Source organism: Amblyraja radiata, chromosome 10 (assembly GCF_010909765.2).
Source record: "Amblyraja radiata isolate CabotCenter1 chromosome 10, sAmbRad1.1.pri, whole genome shotgun sequence".
NCBI lineage: Eukaryota > Metazoa > Chordata > Chondrichthyes > Rajiformes > Rajidae > Amblyraja > Amblyraja radiata.
In genome coordinates this window covers 7,839,417-7,859,268 of record NC_045965.1, presented here as the reverse complement: position 1 = coordinate 7,859,268, position 19,852 = coordinate 7,839,417, and the positions used below count along the sequence as shown (strand labels likewise).

The 19,852-nt window shown below is 42.7% G+C and overlaps 1 protein-coding gene across 1 annotated transcript in view; it reads right to left on the bottom strand.

Moving 5' to 3' along the window:
- The window catches only part of stxbp3 (syntaxin binding protein 3), a 67,881-nt gene that overhangs the window by 31,875 nt on the left and 16,154 nt on the right, over nt 1-19,852 (bottom strand). The window contains exons 3-6 of the mRNA XM_033027962.1: nt 16,435-16,516; nt 12,207-12,283; nt 9,213-9,288; nt 6,453-6,553 (exon numbers count right to left, since the gene is read on the bottom strand). Coding sequence (XP_032883853.1) covers nt 6,453-6,553; nt 9,213-9,288; nt 12,207-12,283; nt 16,435-16,516 — 336 coding nt within the window. The remainder of the gene's footprint in view (nt 1-6,452; nt 6,554-9,212; nt 9,289-12,206; nt 12,284-16,434; nt 16,517-19,852) is intronic.

Here is a 19,852-nt window from a genome sequence, read left to right as displayed (position 1 = left end):
AATTATTCTCTGTGGTTTAATGGGGAATGAAGGCAAAAAGGCAAATGCAGCAAGACCCAAGTGTAAACCAGTTCCCATCACAGGGGCCATTCCACACCCACTTATTCTACCTCTTTTCTTGGCACAGGTCTGAGGCAGAATCCAACCGCTCACAGCTTTGATGACATTTTTAACTCCAGAATGAGCTTTTGACACCATTCTGCATTGCTGCCATGACCACCACTATCATGTCTTCCTACTCTACCAGTTTAGTTCAGGTTAGTTTAGAAATACAGCGCGGAAACAGGCCCTTCGGCTTACTGAGTCGGCGCCGACCAGCAATCCCCGCACATTAACACTATCCTGCACACACTAGGGCCAATTTACAATTATACCAAGCCAATTAACCTACAAACCGGTATGTCTTTGGAGTGTGGGACGAAACCGAAGATCTCGGAGAAAACCCACGTGAGAATGTACAACTTCGTACAGACAAGCACCCGTGGTCGGGATCAAACGCGGCTTCTGGCGCTGCATCACCGTGCCGCCCAAGTCATAATCCAACTCCCAACAAAGCCTCACTCGTGTCCCTAGAAAGGGAACACGCGGTGTCCATGGGGACTGTGGAGGCCTTCTGTGAATGCTGGTCACCACAGGAGGTTGAATATATTATAGATAAAAATGTTAATGTTTTAATTTGATAATTTTGTTTAAGTGTTTTTTAAATTGTTTGAGCTTTCTATCTTCCCTTGTAAATTGTACATTTGTTTGAAAATCTAATAAAAAACATTTACGGAAAAAAAACGAAAAAAAACAAAAAAACAAAAAAAACAAAGCCTCACTGATCCCTTTGCTATTTTTTGACAAATATTCTCCTGCTTTCCTGGCTTCCTTTCTGCTGTATCTATTATAATTGGCACAATGTCGTGTTTGCCTATTATCCCAGAGTTTGTCTGCCTGCAGTGACTCCTAGGGAGGGTAAGCCTCAATTTACAAATTCCCCCTGGAGTTTTTAAATTGCTTCTGGCCTTCAACCCTAACTCTGTAACGTTTCCCAAATATATCACTGGATCTGGAAATCTTATTTCTTGGGAGCTACACATTTAGTCTCTCCACCCTCAGTAGCTATATCTTCAGCTACCACCTTCTTTTGAAGAAGCGTCTCGACCCGAAACGTCGCCCATTTCTTCTCTCCAGAGATGCTGCCTGTCCCACTGAGTTACTCCAGCATTTTGTGTCTATCTTCTTTTGAAGATTAGATTTAGTGGCTATCAGAAGTGATATGGGTTACCATCTCATCTCCAGCCCACCCCATACACACATTCACACTCACACTAGGCTGTGTGACATTCATCTATTAAATTATGGACTCGGGAAATGGAGTAGGGTCGTAGGCTTAAAAGTAATATTCCGCAGGGCTGCCAACTCTCACTCATTGAGCCTGAGAATCACACATTTTGCGAAATTCTCACACTGATCACAAATTTCTCATGCTCACCCGCTCTGTCCACACCCCATGGAGTTTTAACCCCGGCCCGGAGCCAGGAGCGGACTGGGTGAGTGGGGGCGTAAGTGCCGCCTCCGGAGCCGCGGGGAAGAATCCCGGGGGAGGGGGGAGAGGGACTCGCTCCCCGAACATCGGCAAGTCTTCCAATGCCCGCTCACTCTGGGTGTTGTCGCCGCTTCACTGACACACACTCTCCAACACAACCTAACACACACTGACACACACCCTGGCACACACTCTCTCACACATACATTCTCACACACTCACACTCACAGACTCTCACAAACACTTACACCCACACTTACACATCCGCACACTCTCACATACATACTGACACACCCTTGCACACACTCTCACACACACTGACACACACTAACACACTCTCACACACACTGGCACACCCTCACACATACACTCACACACCTTCACACACACTGATAGACTCTCACACGCTGATACACACTGATACACACACACTGACACTCACTCTCACACAGAGAATGTCCGTAGTGGGTCCGTAGGAGTTCATAGATGTCTTGTAGCGGCTCGTACGAGTAAAAAGTAACAATTTTTTTCATCGCGAGTATATTTTTACTCATGGACATTTTTCAGTGTTGAAAAAACGTCACCAGTTTACCGGATTTCTCGAGTACCTACCGTTACTCGTACGAGCTGCTATGAGACATCCGCAAACTCCTACGGACCCGCTACGGACATTGTCCGACTTCGAATCACGGGAAAACTCGGAAGAACTCTTGAATTAACTCATACAGTGGGACAGGCCCTTAACAAAGAGTGGAGGAAAGAACCGCAGATGCTGGTTTAAACTGAAGATAGACACAAAAAGCTGGAATAACAGGCAGCATCTCTGGAGAGAAAGAATGGCTGATGTTTCGGGACGAGACCTTCAGACCGAAGAGGTTGAAAACCAGCCATAAAATACAATGACTGGAGATGTGTGTTATCCAACTGAGGGGAGAAATCAGAATCATGTGTTCATCTTTATTAAAGTGACACCATAATAAATATATTACAGAAAAAATAATTTAATGGGGTGGCACGGTGGTGCAGCAGTAGGGTTGCTGCCTTGCAGCACCACAGACCCAGATGTGATCCTGACTACGGGTGCTGTCTGTACAGAATTTGTACATTCTCCCTGCGATTTTGTACATTCATGCGATTTCTCCAGATATTCCGGTTTCTCCCACATCCAAAAATGTAGGTTTGTAGGTTAATTGGCTTCTGTAAATTGTCCCTGGCATGTAGGATGGAACTGGTGTATGTATGTTAGATTGCAGGTCGGTGTGGACTTGGTGGGCTGAAGGGCCTATTTCCATATATATGTTTTACATATATATCTTAACTTCATTAAACCATATACGGTTGAATATGTGGCATTATTTTCGTCTTGTTTCTATAGTCAAAGGGGAAGGTTGATTAATTTATTTATGCAAGTCTGACTCCTCTTGCCTTGTTTCTATGTTTTTGTTTCTCTATATATATGCACAACAGCATGTAATATAATCTGATTTTCATACATGAATATACTAAGATCATTCATGTGCAGCATCTGCTAATCAGTGCCTGGCTCTACTGTGGAATGTAATTAGGAAAGTAATTTAGCCTAACCTTATGCATACCTAATCCAAATTAAAGCATAAATGTTACATTCAAATGTAAGTTAAGTTGCAGTATGCACCAGATTGCACAATTTCAAGTTGAAAAATGCAAAAGCTCCCTACCATAGGAGGGGGGACACCCCCCTCCTCCCCTCGGTCGCTACGCTCCCTCGCAATTTCTCACTCTCAACTCTCACCCAATGTTGGCAGCCCTGTATTCACAATGGCTCCTAACCAACTGGGAAGGAAGAATAAAGTTCAAAAATGACATTTAACGCAGAGGATAAACCAAAGCTCTTGAATCCTCTGATAACTCTCTTCACCTATCTATCTTTTCCCTTCTTTGAGGTGCTCATACGCTTACTCATTGATTAAGCTCTTCAATTATCTTCCACTGAGCTTTATGTGGCTCGGTGCTTTATTTTGATCAATGAATAACACTTAGCAGACTCTAATTAAAAGCTCATTAATATGAAACGCTAACTGTTACACTCCTAAAAATGCCAGTTGTCCAGCTTTGCGTTTTCAAGGATTTTTTTGGTTCTGTTTCAGAACACCAACTTCTGTTGTACTTTGATTTCATGTGGTAATACTTCTTCAAAAAACCCTGGAACATTATTCCATGTTAAAAGCACCTTATAAAGGCACGTTCTGCTGTTTGACAAATTGAAGATGAGAGACTCTACCTCATCCAAACATTGAACAGTAAACATTGAAAAAAAGGTTCTGATACAAAATATTATTTAAGCAGGAACATTTTCCCTCATGTGAGCCCATACCACCCTGCAAACAGTGAAAGGGTACTATTCAAACTGTGGTATCAGTGATGAATTCTGTTTTAACATTTGTGTGAGCAAATACAAATTCTGATTATAACCTCAGGCAACGGGCCAGACATTACTGGCTAATCTTCAGCAAGTACGCCAATCTTTGGCATATAAAAACTCAGCAATGTGTACTGTAGGGAAAGGAAAACGACCCGAGTTGAGAAATGTGCGTGGGCTATTACTGTTGGACAGAAATGGGATGATACTGCCTATTATGATGTTGCTGGATTTGCACTGTTGACAGCTGGAACATGTCAAGATTGGTACATCACAAAAACGTAACATTCGAAGGATAATATATATTCCTGCAATATCACTAAACCTTGAATGCCAGAAAGGGAATAATTTGGCACTCTGCAGTTCTCATACCTGTAGGCAGTAATGTGATGTAGACACAAAATGCTGGAGTAACTCAGTGGGACAAGCAGCATTTCTGGGGAGAAGGAATGGGTGGCGTATCAGGTCGAGACCCTTGAGAGATCATGTTATAAATTTAAATTTTAAAATAATTTTTTTGCTTTTCCTTTCCCATTCCATCCTATTTTTCTTCCTTTTCTTTATTTTTCCTTTCTCTTATTTCCCTCCTTTCTTAATTTTTCACACTACATCTATCTCACGTGTTAAAGAAATAGAGTGCTGGTCCTGTTGTTCCACAAGGTCATAGATGTCCCATTGTGAATGCTCATTTCCACCAATTTATATCATAGGATTAAAGGAGGCTGAAAAGATAGTTTAACTCCTGCTCTTTGATAGCCAAGTACAGCTCATCTTGAAAGAGATATAAAATATGGCTTGACAAAAACTTCAATGTGCAGTAATACAATTATAATAATTTAATTTTTGCTCACTAAACTACTGGCATATGAGAGGCCAAATCACTTTCGCAGTTCTCATTGAAATTGTTTCAAAACACTGATCCTTCCACTACTATTTCTACAAAGAAACTACTCTTATAATTCTGATTCTATTCGGCGCCATATACTTTCTCTTCAGATCAGCTTTGTGTAATGCAGGCGACAAAACACCTAGATCGGATGTTTCCTAAAAGACAAAACAGGTTTCCTTAATGTTCACACTTCAACTACTTGAAATAGGCCTGGTAGTCTTTGTTAGAGTGTTAAGAGGAATGGTTGATGACTTTTCTTTCTTATTTATATTGCCTGCAAAGAAAAACTAGATCTATCCTATTGGAGATCTATCCTATTATCCCTTGGAGCACAGGAGGACGAGGGATGATCTTAAAGAGATGTGTTAAATAATGAGAGGAATAGATTCGATCTATCAATAGATAGATAGCACAGTCTTTTGCCCAGAGTATGGGAATTGATCTAAGGTGATGGGGAAAGATTTAATAGGAACTTGAGGGATAACTTATTTAACACAAAGGATAGTGGGTATATGGAACAAGCTGCCAGAGGTGGTAGTTGAGGCAGGTTCTATCATAACATATTAGAGACAATCAGACAGCTACACGGATGAGATAAGTTTAGATGGTTATGAGCCAGGTGCTGGCAGCTAGGACATGTAGCGGGGCATGTTGGTCAGCATGGGCAAGTTTGGCCGAAGGGCCTGTTTCCACGCTGTATGACTCTATTGGTAGCAATACTGTCAGCTACTGGAACTGTTCATTGATTTCAGTTCTGCATATCCACTGAGGAGCATTAGAAAGCAGATATCATGATAAAATTACCATTATGTTTAAGGGAATGGTTGGATGGCTTAAAGTATATGACACACTGAATGCAGCACTAGTCAGATAAAGACGAATATCTTTCAGTGCACCTTCACTGGGTTTTGATTCTTCTGAATGCTTTGTGCTTCTAATTGCATAATCAAATTGACCAAGTAGGATGAGGGAGGGACCTCATTGAAACTTACTGAATAGTGAAAGGCTTGGATAGAGTGGATGTGGAGAGGATATTTCCACTAGTGGGAGAGTCTAGGACTAGAGGTCATAGCTTCAGAATTAAAGAACATTCATTGAAGGAGATGAGGGGGGATTTCTTTAGTTAGAGGATGGTGAATCTGTGGAATTCTTTGCCATTGAAAACTGTGGAGGCAATGGATATTTTTAAGGCAGAGATAGATAGATTCTTGATTAGTGCGGGTGTCAGGGGTTATGGAGAGAAGGCAGAAGAATGGGTTTACAAGGGAGAGATAAATCAGCCATGATTGAATGGTGGAGTAGACTTGATGAGCCAAATGGCCTAATTCTTCTCCTATCACTTATGACCTTATAAGTAGATGTAGATGGAAAACAAAATAAGGCATGTGCATCAATTGTGAGCAAAACAAGTGTTTTTGCATTAATATAAACTCTATAAGGGAGGGTTTACAATGCATTAGTCAAATTGCAGACTTCCTACCTTGCTAATGTTCTTGAGGGAAAAAAGGTTATTTCACCACCTTCACCCAAACAGTGATAATGCATTAGCTTAGTGTGCTGAGCAAAATTATTATTGAGTGTGCATATTTGAACAACTTTTTTTTTTTAAATCAAAAGAACATTAAAAAAAATACCTGAGATTCGTGTGAAAGAAAGGATAGGTTAACTTCTTTGCAACGTTTTATGGATTTTGAGCATGTCGTTTTTAACTGACTGAAGAGATTATCAGGACAATCTAGAATTTAAAAAGAAATGTTATTTCAGCAAGAAGTGACGACCCATAATTACACATCTTGGTTTCAGTCATTGCTGCAGCAAGTACAGAACAAAGGCAGAATTCTTCTTCTTCTTCAAAAGGGGCAAGTCATAGAGTAATACAGTGTGGAAACAGGCCCCTCAACCCAACTCGCGGGGCACACAAGGCCAACAATGTCCCAGCTACATTAGTCCCACTTTCCTGCGCTTGATCCATATTTCTGCAAACTTGTCCTTTCCATGTGCCTGTCTAACGGGCCTGTCCCACTTACGCGACTTTTTCGGCGACTGCCGGCACCCGTCATAGGTCGTTACATGTCGCCGAAAATTTTCAACATGTTGAAAATCCAGCGGCGACCAGAACAAGGTACGACTCTTTGGGTGACTACTCACGACCATACAGGCTTCACCCCGCAACATGCGTCTTTCTGGTCGTCGCTGAATTTTCAACATGTTGAAAATTTCCGCCGACCTGCAACGACCTATGAGGGGTGCTTGGAATTCGCCGAAAAAGTCGCGTAAGTGGGACAGGCCCATAACTGTTTCTCAAACGATGGGATAGTCCCAGCCTCAACTACCCCCTCTGGCAGCTTGTTCCATACACCCACCGCCCTTTGTGTGAATACAAATAAAGTCGCAAGCACCATTCAGGACCTCAAAAGCTCCTGCCCTTGACTAAACAATGAGATCGACAGAGACTAGGTAACAGGAGGAATATATTTGTAATGAGAGGCTGCCAGTGCAGAGCTCTGTTGGATGATACGACAAAATAAGGGCAGAGTTTTTATACTGAGCATCGGAACGCAAGTTACACCACACTGGTATTTATGCCCAGGATATAAACATTCATAAGTGTGAGATTTCTGCTTAGTAGTTTAGCTTAGTTTATAGATACAGTACGGAAACAGGCCCTTCGGCCCACCAAGTCCGCGCCGACCAGCGATCCACGCACATAAACACAGTAAGAACAATTTTACACTTATACCAAGCCAATTAACCTGCAAATCTGTACGTCTTAGTCTTCGGCTATTGATCCAAGCTCATCAAGATACCAAGATAAGCACATAATTGGTGTCAATTCTAATAGACACCTTCCAACTAGTTTGTAACTAAACTCCCCAAAACATGGTCAGGAAATAGTCACCTGAAAGTTTTTGAATCTCAAAATACCCCCAAGACCGTTGACAACTTAACTTTCACCAGTTCTCATATAATTGATCAACAAACATCTCAACATTTTCCTCAATAGCTGGATCTTGGTCGGTGTCATTAGTTATTATGTTGAGACGTACCTTTATTTTCAAGGAACGCTTTTTAGCAAATTCTCAGTGAAAGGAAGAGACAGGAAACAAACTGGCCTGCAAACCTGCCGCCTTAACACAGGGAAATCTGTCTTTGGTCTTTAATGATAAGTCGGAGTGAGCGTGTTGGCTGCTGGCTGAACTCACCTCACACGCTGGCTTCCACTGAAGGAAATTAATGACCAGCAGCCGATTCTTGCGCAGACACTTAGTAGATTTTTTACAGTCACAGAGTCAATGAAAGAAACAGCAGGAAATAGAAGAGATAAATCAATTTTGAAATTTCAGCAGGAGAATGGAAAGAGAAAGCCATTTTCTTTGATGGAATAGGCGGAACACTTAAAGAAGCAGGCAAATCACATAACAATTTAATCACATATATTGACAGTGAATATAAATTATTGTTAACTCATTACAAGGCCCAGCTAACCATGTAAAGCTCAGTTTATCCAATGGAAAATCCATTGGACTGAACATTTGGTCATCAATATTTCCCTCTCAAACAAAATAAGATGGCCAAAGTAAATGAAAATCCTGCACATAACTATTTAGAATCCATAATATTTTACTTCCGTTAGATCGCAATCATCACCCAAAGTTAATTAATTAACTTAAGGTCAATCAAATTGAATTTACAGACCTTACCCTTCACTCCAGTACTGCCTACAAATTTAATTTAAAATCTGATGTACTGTTACCCACTGCATTTTGTTTGCATATCTACGTAAAACTTATCCCATAAACATTTGTTTTGAAGAAAAAAAACTGCCACTGTTGGGTTTTTGGGGGATTATCTCAAGATTTTCTGTGCCACTTTTGTTAAAATGTGAGAAAACCAAGTTCACGGTTTTAGTCAGGTGGTCATGTTGATGTGGTGCCCATTGACGTTTCATTCACACAAATTCATACTATTTCCACATTTGAAAAATAGGACAATGCATTATATCTGCTAGTAGTCTAACGTAGTTGCTTGTTCTTTGATATCATCAAAACAAGAAATAACAGATTAAAAGGAAGGGAGCACCAGGATTCCTTATTTGGACCCATAGAGATAGTATATAAAGTTGAGATCTGTGTCCCCAAGGCTATGTCTTATGTTGCTGACATTAACAAACTGCCAGATACCAATGTAGGATTTATTCACCAATGGGTCAGTTACAAAACGAAACACCCTTTTACATGTCCCAACACCTACTGACGTTAACCAATGGATCAGTACTGACTTATCAAGACCATCTGCATCTCAAAACAAAAGCTTGCGCATGTTTAAGTTGACAAATACAACAGGATGGAAATATTTTGTAAAAGAAACCACACCAAAAAGGAAAGGCGACTTACAATCAGTGAAGTAAACATAAGCTGCCTTATACTTTTGGTTCTTTTTTCTGAAGTCATTTATCAATGCTTCTATAGACTGAAAAATAAAAGAATAAATGGTTTAACCAAACACAGTTTGTCAAGTGGAATATTTCACAAATATTTACATCTTTCCCCGTCCAATGTTTCAACGTTTTTTTTGAGTTGGAAGCATTTGCCTTAAAATTAATGCAAAATAAATGATCGCTACTAATATCACTATCAATAAAAATCTTACATTTTGCAGGCATCCATTGAACTTCATTACTTTTGAGCTGTATGTAACGTTTACTATTACAACAATAGGAAACATTACATACAACTCAACAGTAAATGAAGTTCAGCACACAAAGAGGAAAACATCCCCAGGGCCTCTCATTACACTGGATTAACTGTACTGCATCATCGGGCAAGGTTAGAGGCAGAGGGATCTGCTTTCTAATTAACACTTGGTACTCAGACGTCCTGGTGATCTCCACCTCCTCTGATCTGGAATATCTTATGAATAAGAGTTATCCTTATTACCCTGCTTTAAAAGACCACTATCATCCCGGTGCCAAAGAAAAGTAAGATGGCGTCCCTTAATGACCACCGTTGAGTGGCACTAACATCCAGCAGAATAATGTGCTTCGAGACACTGGTGATGGCACACATTATATCCAGTCTCCCACAAACCCTTGTTCAATGCAGTTTGCCAACAGGTCTCAACTGGTCCACAGCAGATGCCATCTTCCTGGCCTAAACTGGCCTAAGTTATTTATGCTCAGCTAAAACTCTTCTTGGACGAGCATAATATTCGGGAGGTTTTCGAGTCTGGGTTCAAAACTATGCATAGCACAGAGTCAGCTTTGCTAAGGGTTTTTAACGACATCCTCCTGGCAAATGACTCTGGTAATTATGTGGTTCTTGTCCTGCTGGACCTATCTGCCGCCTTTGATACAGTGGACCATGGCATCTTAATATCCCGATTACAGCACCTAGTGGGCATCTGTGGCAGTGCCCTGGGATGGTTCAGGTCCTATCTGGCAGACAGAACCATGTGTGTAAGCCTTGCTGGTTTTGAATCCTCCTCCACTCCTCTGTCATATGAGGTTCCACAGGGCTCAATTTTAGGGCCCCTGCTTTTCTCACTATACCTACTTCCTGTGGGTTCCATTCTTAGAAGGCATGGCATCTCTTTTCACTGTTATGCCGATGATAGCCAATTATATATGCCGCTGAGGAAGGAAGACGTCTTTTCTGTAAAATCACTTCTGTCATGTCTTGAGGACATTAAGTCCTGGATGGCCCTAAACTTTCTAGGACTTAATGAAAAGAAGACAGAGGTGATATTGTTTGGCCCTAATGGCTGCCGTGAACCTCCCCTTGTTGACTTGGGTCCACTGGCACGGTACGTGAAGCCAACAGTTTTAAACCTGGGTTTTAGGATGGACAGTGATTTTAAATTAGATCATCAAATAGGCGCGGTGGTTAAGTCCAGCTTCTTTCACCTAAGGAAGCTGGCAAAGGTGAAGCCCATTCTCGAGCGGCAGCATTTTGAAACAGTAATCCATGCCTTTATTACATCTAGGCTGGATTACTGTAATTCACTCTATTTTGGAGTTGCACGATCTTCACTGGCTCGTCTCCAGTTAGTTCAAAATGCTGCCGCTTGTCTTTTAACTGGAACTCGAAAGAGGGAGCACATAACGCCAATTCTGGACTCCCTCCACTGGCTCCCGGTGCACTTTCGAGTTCATTTTTAAATTATTTTATTTGTTTTTAAATCTCTAAATGGGCTCGCCCCGCCTTACCTCTCTGAGCTGCTTCATCCCTACGCTCCTGCCCGGTGCCTCAGGTCAGCTGATCAGCTGCTCCTGGAGGTACCGAGGTCTAAACGGAAGCTCAGAGGGGATAGAGCCTTCTCTGTTGCTGCTCCGGCGTTATGGAACACTCTGCCGTTGCACATCAGACAGGCCCCCTCACTGTCCATCTTCAAAACCAGTATTAAAACACATTTATATTCCTTGGCTTTTGACACTGCTTGAGACTTTGCTCCTGTTTTTAGTGCTTTTAATGTTTTTTAATTTTTATTGTTTTTAGTCCTTCGTTTAAGGTTTTTTATTGTCATGTAATAATTTCTTGTCCATGATCAGTCATGTACAGCACTTTGTTGCAACTGTGGTTGTTTTAAAGTGCTCTATAAATAAAGTTATTATTATTATTAAACTCATCTCTGGAACATCTAGATAACAAGAACACCTTGTCAAGAGTCTTATTTATTTACTATAGCTCCGCCTTCAACACCCGTAATCCCGTCCAAACTCATCTCCAAATTCCTGGACCTGGGAGTCAGCACCCAACTCAGCCACCGGATCCTCGACTTTATGAACCATAGACCACAAACATTGAGGTTAGGCGACAATACAGCCACAAGTTATCCGTGACTTAAATCTCTCCCCTCGCCTTCAGTTTATGTCGTCTAGTTCTCTACACTGGGAAAAAGACTGTGAGCACTCATTTATCCATGATCTTGTACCCCTCAATAATATCACCCCTCAGCCTCCCATGTTCCACAGACAAAAGTCCCAGCCTATCCAACCTCGCCAGGTAACATCCTGGCAATTCTCTTCTGCATCCTTTCCATCTTTTAACAAGCAGCATTTCAGTTCTAAAGGGCCTGTCCCACTTTCACGACCTAATTCACGACCTCTGCCGAGTTTGCCCTTGACTCATACTCGCAGCATGGTCGTCACGAGGTCGTAGGTAGGTCGTAGGTAGGTTGTGATGCTAGTCGTAGGTACTCGTGGCATCAAGTAGGTCAGGGCGTTTTTCAACATGATGAAAAATGTCCACGAGTAAAAAAGGTTGTGAATTAGGTCGTGAATTGGGACAGGCCCTTAACTGTACCTTACTGTTGTTAAAAAATGTCAATGAGCGTGACTTCACGCCTTCCTCTTTCAGCATGGTTTGCAAACATTCTTAAAAAAATAATACCTTCTCTGTTGGTGTGATGAAGTAGATTGCCTTCATATTTGGAACTGGCTCACGGTTTTTGTGCAGGTCTTCAACAACTAGGAATAAACACATTCAGAGTAAGCGCCACCAAATTGCCACCAAAGACTGCAAGAAGCAATGGAATAAATTAACCTACAACAGTAATATTGTGCGCACAAGAGTAAATAAAGGCAACCCAATTTACAAAGAATAGATCAACTTATCACATGAGTTAGTAGATCGTTGACAGGAATAAATGGTAGATTCAAGCCAAATAGGAATTGGGAATGTCCAAGGAGTCATTTGTTTCTCATTGATTTTCAACTGCTGGCTTAATCATTGAAATCCTCTCCTAAAATATGCTGAACACACAAAGTGCTGGAATAATTCAGCAGGACAGGAAGCATCTCTGGATAGATGAATGGTTGACGTTTCGGGTTAAGACCCTTCTTCAGACTGAGTCTCAGTGGGTGACATAGATAAGGATGTGTAAGAGGTCAAAAGAGATGCAGATCAAATAAAATGTAGAATAGATGTAGAATAGCATTATTCGCTCAGGGAAGGTGACCACAAAGCAGACAGAGATGCAATGTAATCAGAGGGACAGTCAGGCTGGTTGGAGGACTGGGGAGGGGGGAGGGATGGAGAGAGAGGGAAGGCAAGGGTTACTTGGATAGAGAAGTCAATACTCATACCGCTGGGGTGTAAGCTACCCCAGCGAAATATGAGGTGCTGTTCCTCCAATTTGCACTGGGCCTCACTCTGACAATGGAGGAGGCCCAGGACAGAAAGGTCAGGAATGGGTGGGGGAGTTTTTTGCAACCGGGTCATCTGGTAGGTTTAGGCAAACTGAGCGAATGTGTTCAACAAAACGCTTGGTCTCACCGATATATAGGAGTCCACACTGGGACAGCGGATACAGTAGATGAGGTTGGGGGAGGTGCAAGTAAAGCACTGCCTCACCTGAAAAGACTGTTGGGGTCCCTGGACAGAGTCGAGGTAGAAGGTATAGGGACAGGTGGTGCATCTCCTGCAGTTGCAGGAGAAAGTACCTGGGGAGGGGGTGGTTTGGGTGGGAAGGGATGAGTTAACCAGGGAGTTGCGGAGGGAACGGTCTCTGCAGAGATGGGAAGACGTGGTTAGTGGTGGGATCCCATTGGAGGTGGTGAAAATGTCGAAGGATTATGTGCTGTATGCTGATGGGGTGAAAGGGTGAGGACTAGGGGGACTGTCCCTGTTGCGACTGGGGGGAGGGGAAGCAAGAGCGGTGCTGCGGCATACCCTAGTGAGGGCCTCCTCTATGATGGACGAGGGAATTATAACATCTTAGATGCCCTAATATGGAACACCTCATCTTGGGCGCAGATGCACCTTAGACGGAGGAATTGGGATTAGGGGATAGAGTCTTTACAGGAGGCAGGGTGGGAGTCAAGTGACATATAAAATATGCTGGGTCTCTGTGGAAGAATTTTGTCATTCCCATTCCTCGTCTCTCTCTCGTTGTCTTCCTGTCAACTACTTTTCCCCTCAAGTGACCAATCAAAAACCTTTTCAAGGCATTGATTAATTCTGTTTCCACCACTCTTATTGGCTGCAAGTTCCAATTTGTAACCACACTCTGCTCAAAAAAAGCTATTTTTCCGAAACTCCTCTGGGGAATCTTCATATCCTTCCTAAAATACAGTGACCAGAATTACTCCAGGTGTGACCTTACCAGTGTTCTATAATCTCCTCGCTTTTGTATTCTATGCCCCTACTTAAGAAGCACAGGGTACTAAATGCTTTACCAACAACTCCCTTTTCAAGTCTTGCCACTTTCAAAGATCCATGCACTTATATATACAGATCCCTCCATTCATGAACATCCATTAGGACTGTTTAGTCTGCATTGCTTGCCTGTAGTACTCTTGTATCATCTGGGAGAGAAAGACAGGGTTTTTTTTTATTGCACTGAGCACCTTAGAGGAATTAGCGATGCATAGTGCTTTACCAAGTTGACAGATGGCTCAGCCATTTTGCACACTGCAAAATACCATAAATTAATGATTTGGCTCACTTTAATTCTGTTGATATTGATCGACAAGAGGGAAACTGACTATTAAAAAGAGATAAATGTTGTTGATAATGCCAGCCCCACAATATCAAACAGTTCAAAAATCCCAAACAAAGTCCTGCATCTCTAATAATGTAGCAATTTCAGTATTATGTAAAAATGTCAGATTAGCTGACTTTTAAGAATTATTTATTAACTTCAAAAGAAATACTTCTGGCAAAAAAGCTTCAAGATGTATAATTTACATTATCATTTACTCAGCTACAAACGGCCTTTGTGAAAACTGACAGGTGCTGATGGTGTAGAATTTTCTGTTTGGATAAGTCCCAATTAAATCTAAATGGATCAGATATTGAAATAGTAGCATCCTTAAGGGCCTGTCCCACCATGCGAGTTTACCCAAGAGCTCTCCCGAGTTTAAAAAAAAAATCACACCCCTGATGAGTACGTAGAATGTACGTGGAGGGTACGTCGGAGCTCGTGGACGTAACGTTAATGGCAGGTACTCGGGAAACGCGGAAAGCTCGTGAAACTTGTGACGTTTTTCCAACACTGTGAAAAATTTCCAAGAGTAAAAAAATACTCGTGATGAAGTACCACGAGTTTGATTTTATTTTAACTCGGGAGAGCGCTTGGGTAAACTCGCATCATGGGACAGGGGCTTTACTTCAAGCATAATCTTCCAGATGCACCAAAACTGGAATTGGTATAATCTGATGATGAGTTTCAATAATTTTGTGCATGACCTTGCATCAACATGTTTTTTTCCAATAAATTAAAGTTAAAACATTATCATTACAATCAAATGTTCTACTAAAAAAATAACAGACTCTTCCAACCTACAGGTATGTATGTGCACATGGAAAAACATTGCTAAACCAAGAACTAAAATAGCTACAGTATTAACATGTCGCTCCATTTCTATTAAGTGTTTTTGTTGTGTATTTCCGAAGTTCGGACACTTTGTAAAGCAGAGAGAACAGTCAAAGATAAAAAGACAAATAATTTACTGAACTTCCATTTCCTGAATAAAATGATTTAATTACAGAATGCGCTGGGATTAGAATTTGGGAAAATGGAGGTGGGCACAGGAATTGAAAACATAAATCTCAAAATGGATGTCATTTCATTCTTTTATAGATCAATCAATCAATCAATCAGTTTTATTCGTCACATACACATATAAGTGCAGTGAAATGAATTTGCCAGCAGCGGTACAATCAAAAAAGAACACACAATACACAATAAGGTTTAACACCAGCATCCACCACAGCATGCATCACGGTGGTGGAAGGCACAAAGTACAGTCAGTTCTCCTCCATTGTTCACCCGTGGTCGGGGCCATAAACCTCCACAGTCGCTGCTAGAGGCGGCCGGATGTACAGGCTCTCTCGTCGGGACGGTCGAATACGCTCCGCGGCATGGAGGTCCCAAATCGGCGCTTTTCTACTGGAGACCGCGGCTTCAGGATGATGTAGGCCGCAGGCCAGCGGTCGGAGCTCTTCTCTGACTGTCCCTGGCGAGGGAACCCAGGCTCCGGATGGTAAGTCCACGCCGCGCCCGCAGCTAGAAGCTCTGCAGACCGCGGCTTCAGGATGTTATAGGCCGCTGGCCGGCGATCGGAGCTCTTCTCCGGGGATCCCCAATGAGGGATCCTAGGCTCCAGACGCCGCGCCTGCGGCTAGAAGCTCCGCAGATCGCCGCTTCAGGATATAACAGTCCGCGGGCCAGCGATCGGAGCACTCCCTTCTGGCGACGCCGGCAAGGGCTCGCCCGCTCCACGATGAAAAGTCCACGCTGTGCCCGCTGCCGAAACTCCGGGCCCGACCCCGGGAAAGGCCGCTCCAATTCATGCTGTTAGGCCATGAGTGAGGCGACATGGGAAAAAGTTGCCTCTCCGTGGAGGAGGCGACTGAAAGCGGCCCCCCCCTCCCCTCACCCCCCCCCCCCCCCCCCCTCACCCCTCACACAGGACACACCGAGAGACACTAAAACAAATATTTGGACACACTAAAAAAACAATTTAAAAAAAAAATAGAAATAACGAACACGCTGCAGGCAGGGCACCGACCTCACTGATCCAGATGAGTTTATAATAAGCATAGAATTGAAATAAACTAAATAAATTATCCAGCATCAGTCATGAGCAGATAACAAGTACTCTTCAGTACATACCACTGATTTTTTCAGACATAAGTGTGGACATCTTGCAGCAAGATGAAAGGAGCTTTGTGGTGTAATGGTCCAAAATGAGTATCTGCAAGTAAAAATCGACAAGTTGGAATTCTTACAGTACTGGTGTTTCATCTGGTTAATAGTTGAAACAGACATCAAACCAAACTGAAACATTCCGCTTGGAGACGGTACTACTCATTTTATGCAACTTACTTTTTTCCTCATCTTTATCAGTAACTAACTTTTGCCTGCACATAATTCCACACCACTTTGAGAAGGCTATTTTCAATATGCGTATATTAACAGAGAGGATGTAAACTGTTGCTTGTTTAATGGTTCAATGCTTCTTTATTATCACTTGTGAACAGTGCAGTGAAATTTTTTTGCACAGCCACAAAATGCACAGTCGCTAACATTTGGATAGAGAATTAGCTTAATGGAAGGATGCAGGGGGTGATGATGGAAGGCTGATTATCAGACCAGAGGCCTGTGACTAGTGGTGTGCCTCTGGAGTTGGTGCTGGACCCATTGCTGTTTGTTACTTATGTTAATGATTTGGATAAGAATGTACAAGGCATGATTAGTAAGTCTGCGGATGACACTAAAGTGGGTAGTATCTTACATAGCAAAGACGGTTATCTAAAATCACAGCGGGTTCTTAATCAGCTGGGCAAGTGGGCTGAGGAATGGTTAATGGAGTTTAATGCAGAAAAGTGTGAGGTGTTGCATTTTGGGAAGGGATACCAGGGGAGGACCTTCACGGTAAATGGCAGGGCACTGGGGAGTGTTGTAGAGCAGAAGGATCTATGGGTGCAGGTACGTTATTCCTTGAAAGTGGTCACAGGGGGATAGGGTGGTCAAGAAGGCTTTCGGTAAATTGGCCTGTTAAGGGTAATGCCATTAATTGTATATTTTCCCCTTACATTTGACCTCACAAAGTGCAACACCTCACACTTGCTCATATTAAACTCCATCTGCCATTTCTCTGCCCATTTCTGTAGCTGATCTATATCCCGCTGTGTACTGTGACAGCCTTCCTCAGTCAGCAACTCCAACAATCTGAAGAAGGGTTTCGGCCCGAAACGTTGCCTATTTCCTTCGCTCCATAGATGCTGCTGCACCCGCTGAGTTTCTCCAGCATCTTTGTGTACCTCCAACAATCTCAGTGTCATCTGCAAGCATACTAACCAACCCCTCTACCCGTCTAATGACTATATGTCCAAGTCATTTATATTTATCACAAACAACGGAGATGTCAGCACAGATCTTTGCGGAACCCCACTTGCCATGATCTCCAGCCTGAATATTGTCCTTTCACCACAATCCTCTACCTTCTATCAGAAAGCCATTTCTTAACCCATACAATAAAGTCTTCAGTTTAGATTAATTTATTGGCATGGTCGCAGAGGTACATTGAAAAGCATTGTTAATCCCATGCATCTTAATCTACTGGATCAGCCAAGCAAAGGGACATTATCAAACACCTTACTAAAATCCATGTAGAAAAAATCCACCGCCCTACCCTCAATGATCGCCTTCATAACCTCCTCAAAAAACCCGATCAAATTAGTAACACACAACCTGGAATGAGGCTCATCGGCCTATAATTCCATGGGTTCCATCTACTTCTTTTCTTCAATGGGGACCTTTAGCTACTTTACTGCCCTCTGGGCCATCACATGTAGCCTCTCTCTTGTCTCTCTCAATAACCTGGAATAGATCCCATCAGGTCCTGGGGTTTTATCCACCTTAATGCTTTTCAAGAGCCCCAACAGCTCCTTATTAATCTCAAACTGCACTTGCTTATTAGTATTCTCCACTATCTCACTGTCCTCCTCTTTAGTGAAAACAGATGGAAAGTACTCATTTAGTATCTCTCCAATATCCCCAGTCTACAAGCACAAATTCCCTTCTGTATAAAGGGCCTGTCCCACTTAGGCTATTTTTAGGCGACTGTCATAGTCGTAGCAGATCGCTGAAAAACCGGCGACTGGACCCCCTTAGACATAAATTTTGAAATAGAATCATTACTTTAACAACAAAAAGAAACAAAATAAGCACCAGTGACAACCTACGTCACCCGGCGACAACCTACGTCACCCGGCAACAACCTACGTCACCCGGCAACAACCTACGTCACCTGGCGACAACTACGACAGCACCGACGTCAGGAGAAGTCAAGCTACGTTCATTGGCGTCAAACCCACTGTCGCCAACTGACTCCAAAACATTTTCAACATGTTCAAAATCCAGCGGGGACCAGAAAGACGCTACGACTCTTTGGGCGACTGAGGAGACTACTCACGTCCATACAGGCCACACCCCGGCGACCATGTGGTGACAGCCTAGTCACCTGTAGTCGCCTAAAACATTGCCTAAGTGGGTCTGGCCCTTAAGGCACAGCAAGGCGGCACAGTGGCACAGCGGTAGAGTTGCTATCTTATAGCACTTGCAGCGCCAGAGACCTGGGATCGATTCCCACTACAGCTGCTGTCTGTACGGAGTCTGTACGTTCTCCCCGTGTGCGCGTGGGTTTTCTCCAAGATCTCCGGTTTCCTCCAACATCTCCAAAGACGTACAGGTTTGTAAGTTAATTGGCTTGGGTTTGTATACTTGGTATAAGTGTAAATTGTCTCTAGTATATGATAGTGTTAATGTGCGGGGATTGCTGGTTTGCGTGGACTCGGTGAGCCGAAGGACGTGTTTCCGCGCTGTATAACTAACTTCCGCGCTCTAAACTAAACTAATCCTTGAATGGTTCTATCTTCTCCTCTTGTTTCTAATGTAGGTATAAAAAGCTTTAGGATTTTCCTTAATCCGACTTGCCAAAGCCATTTTCTGGCCCCTTATGGTCTAATTGCCCAACTGAGTTATTTCCTCCTTTCTTTATATTCCTCAAAGGCCGTCACTTCCTCATAAACTTTGCACAAACTTCCTTTTTCATTTTGACCAAATTTACTTTTTTGGTCATCTAGGGTTCTGTTACTTTGCCATCCTGCTCCCTGTTGAAGCAACATATTTCCAAGTCAGCATGTGCCACACAGAGAAATCTTCAAGTGGTGGTGTACCTAGGAGCTGCTGCCCTCGATTTTAGTGGTGACAAAGGTCACATATCTATGAGGATTAGGCCTAATGTACTTCCCATTACAGGTCCTCCCTGGGTTATGAACACCCAACTTGTGGACAGCTCATAAATACCTGCAGTCAAGTATTTGGGAGACTGGGAGGATGGATTTGCCAGCTGCTGCAGGGCTGCAGACATCTTATGGCATGTGGGAACTTGGTTCGCAACAATATCTGAGTGGTTGAGTTAAATGCCCTGGTTTAGCTATAGATTAGTTTGGTTGTGCTATGTTAATCTTTTGCCACGCCCTGCACTTTCGATTTGTAAACTTTTACGGTTGCGATCAGTGCTCAG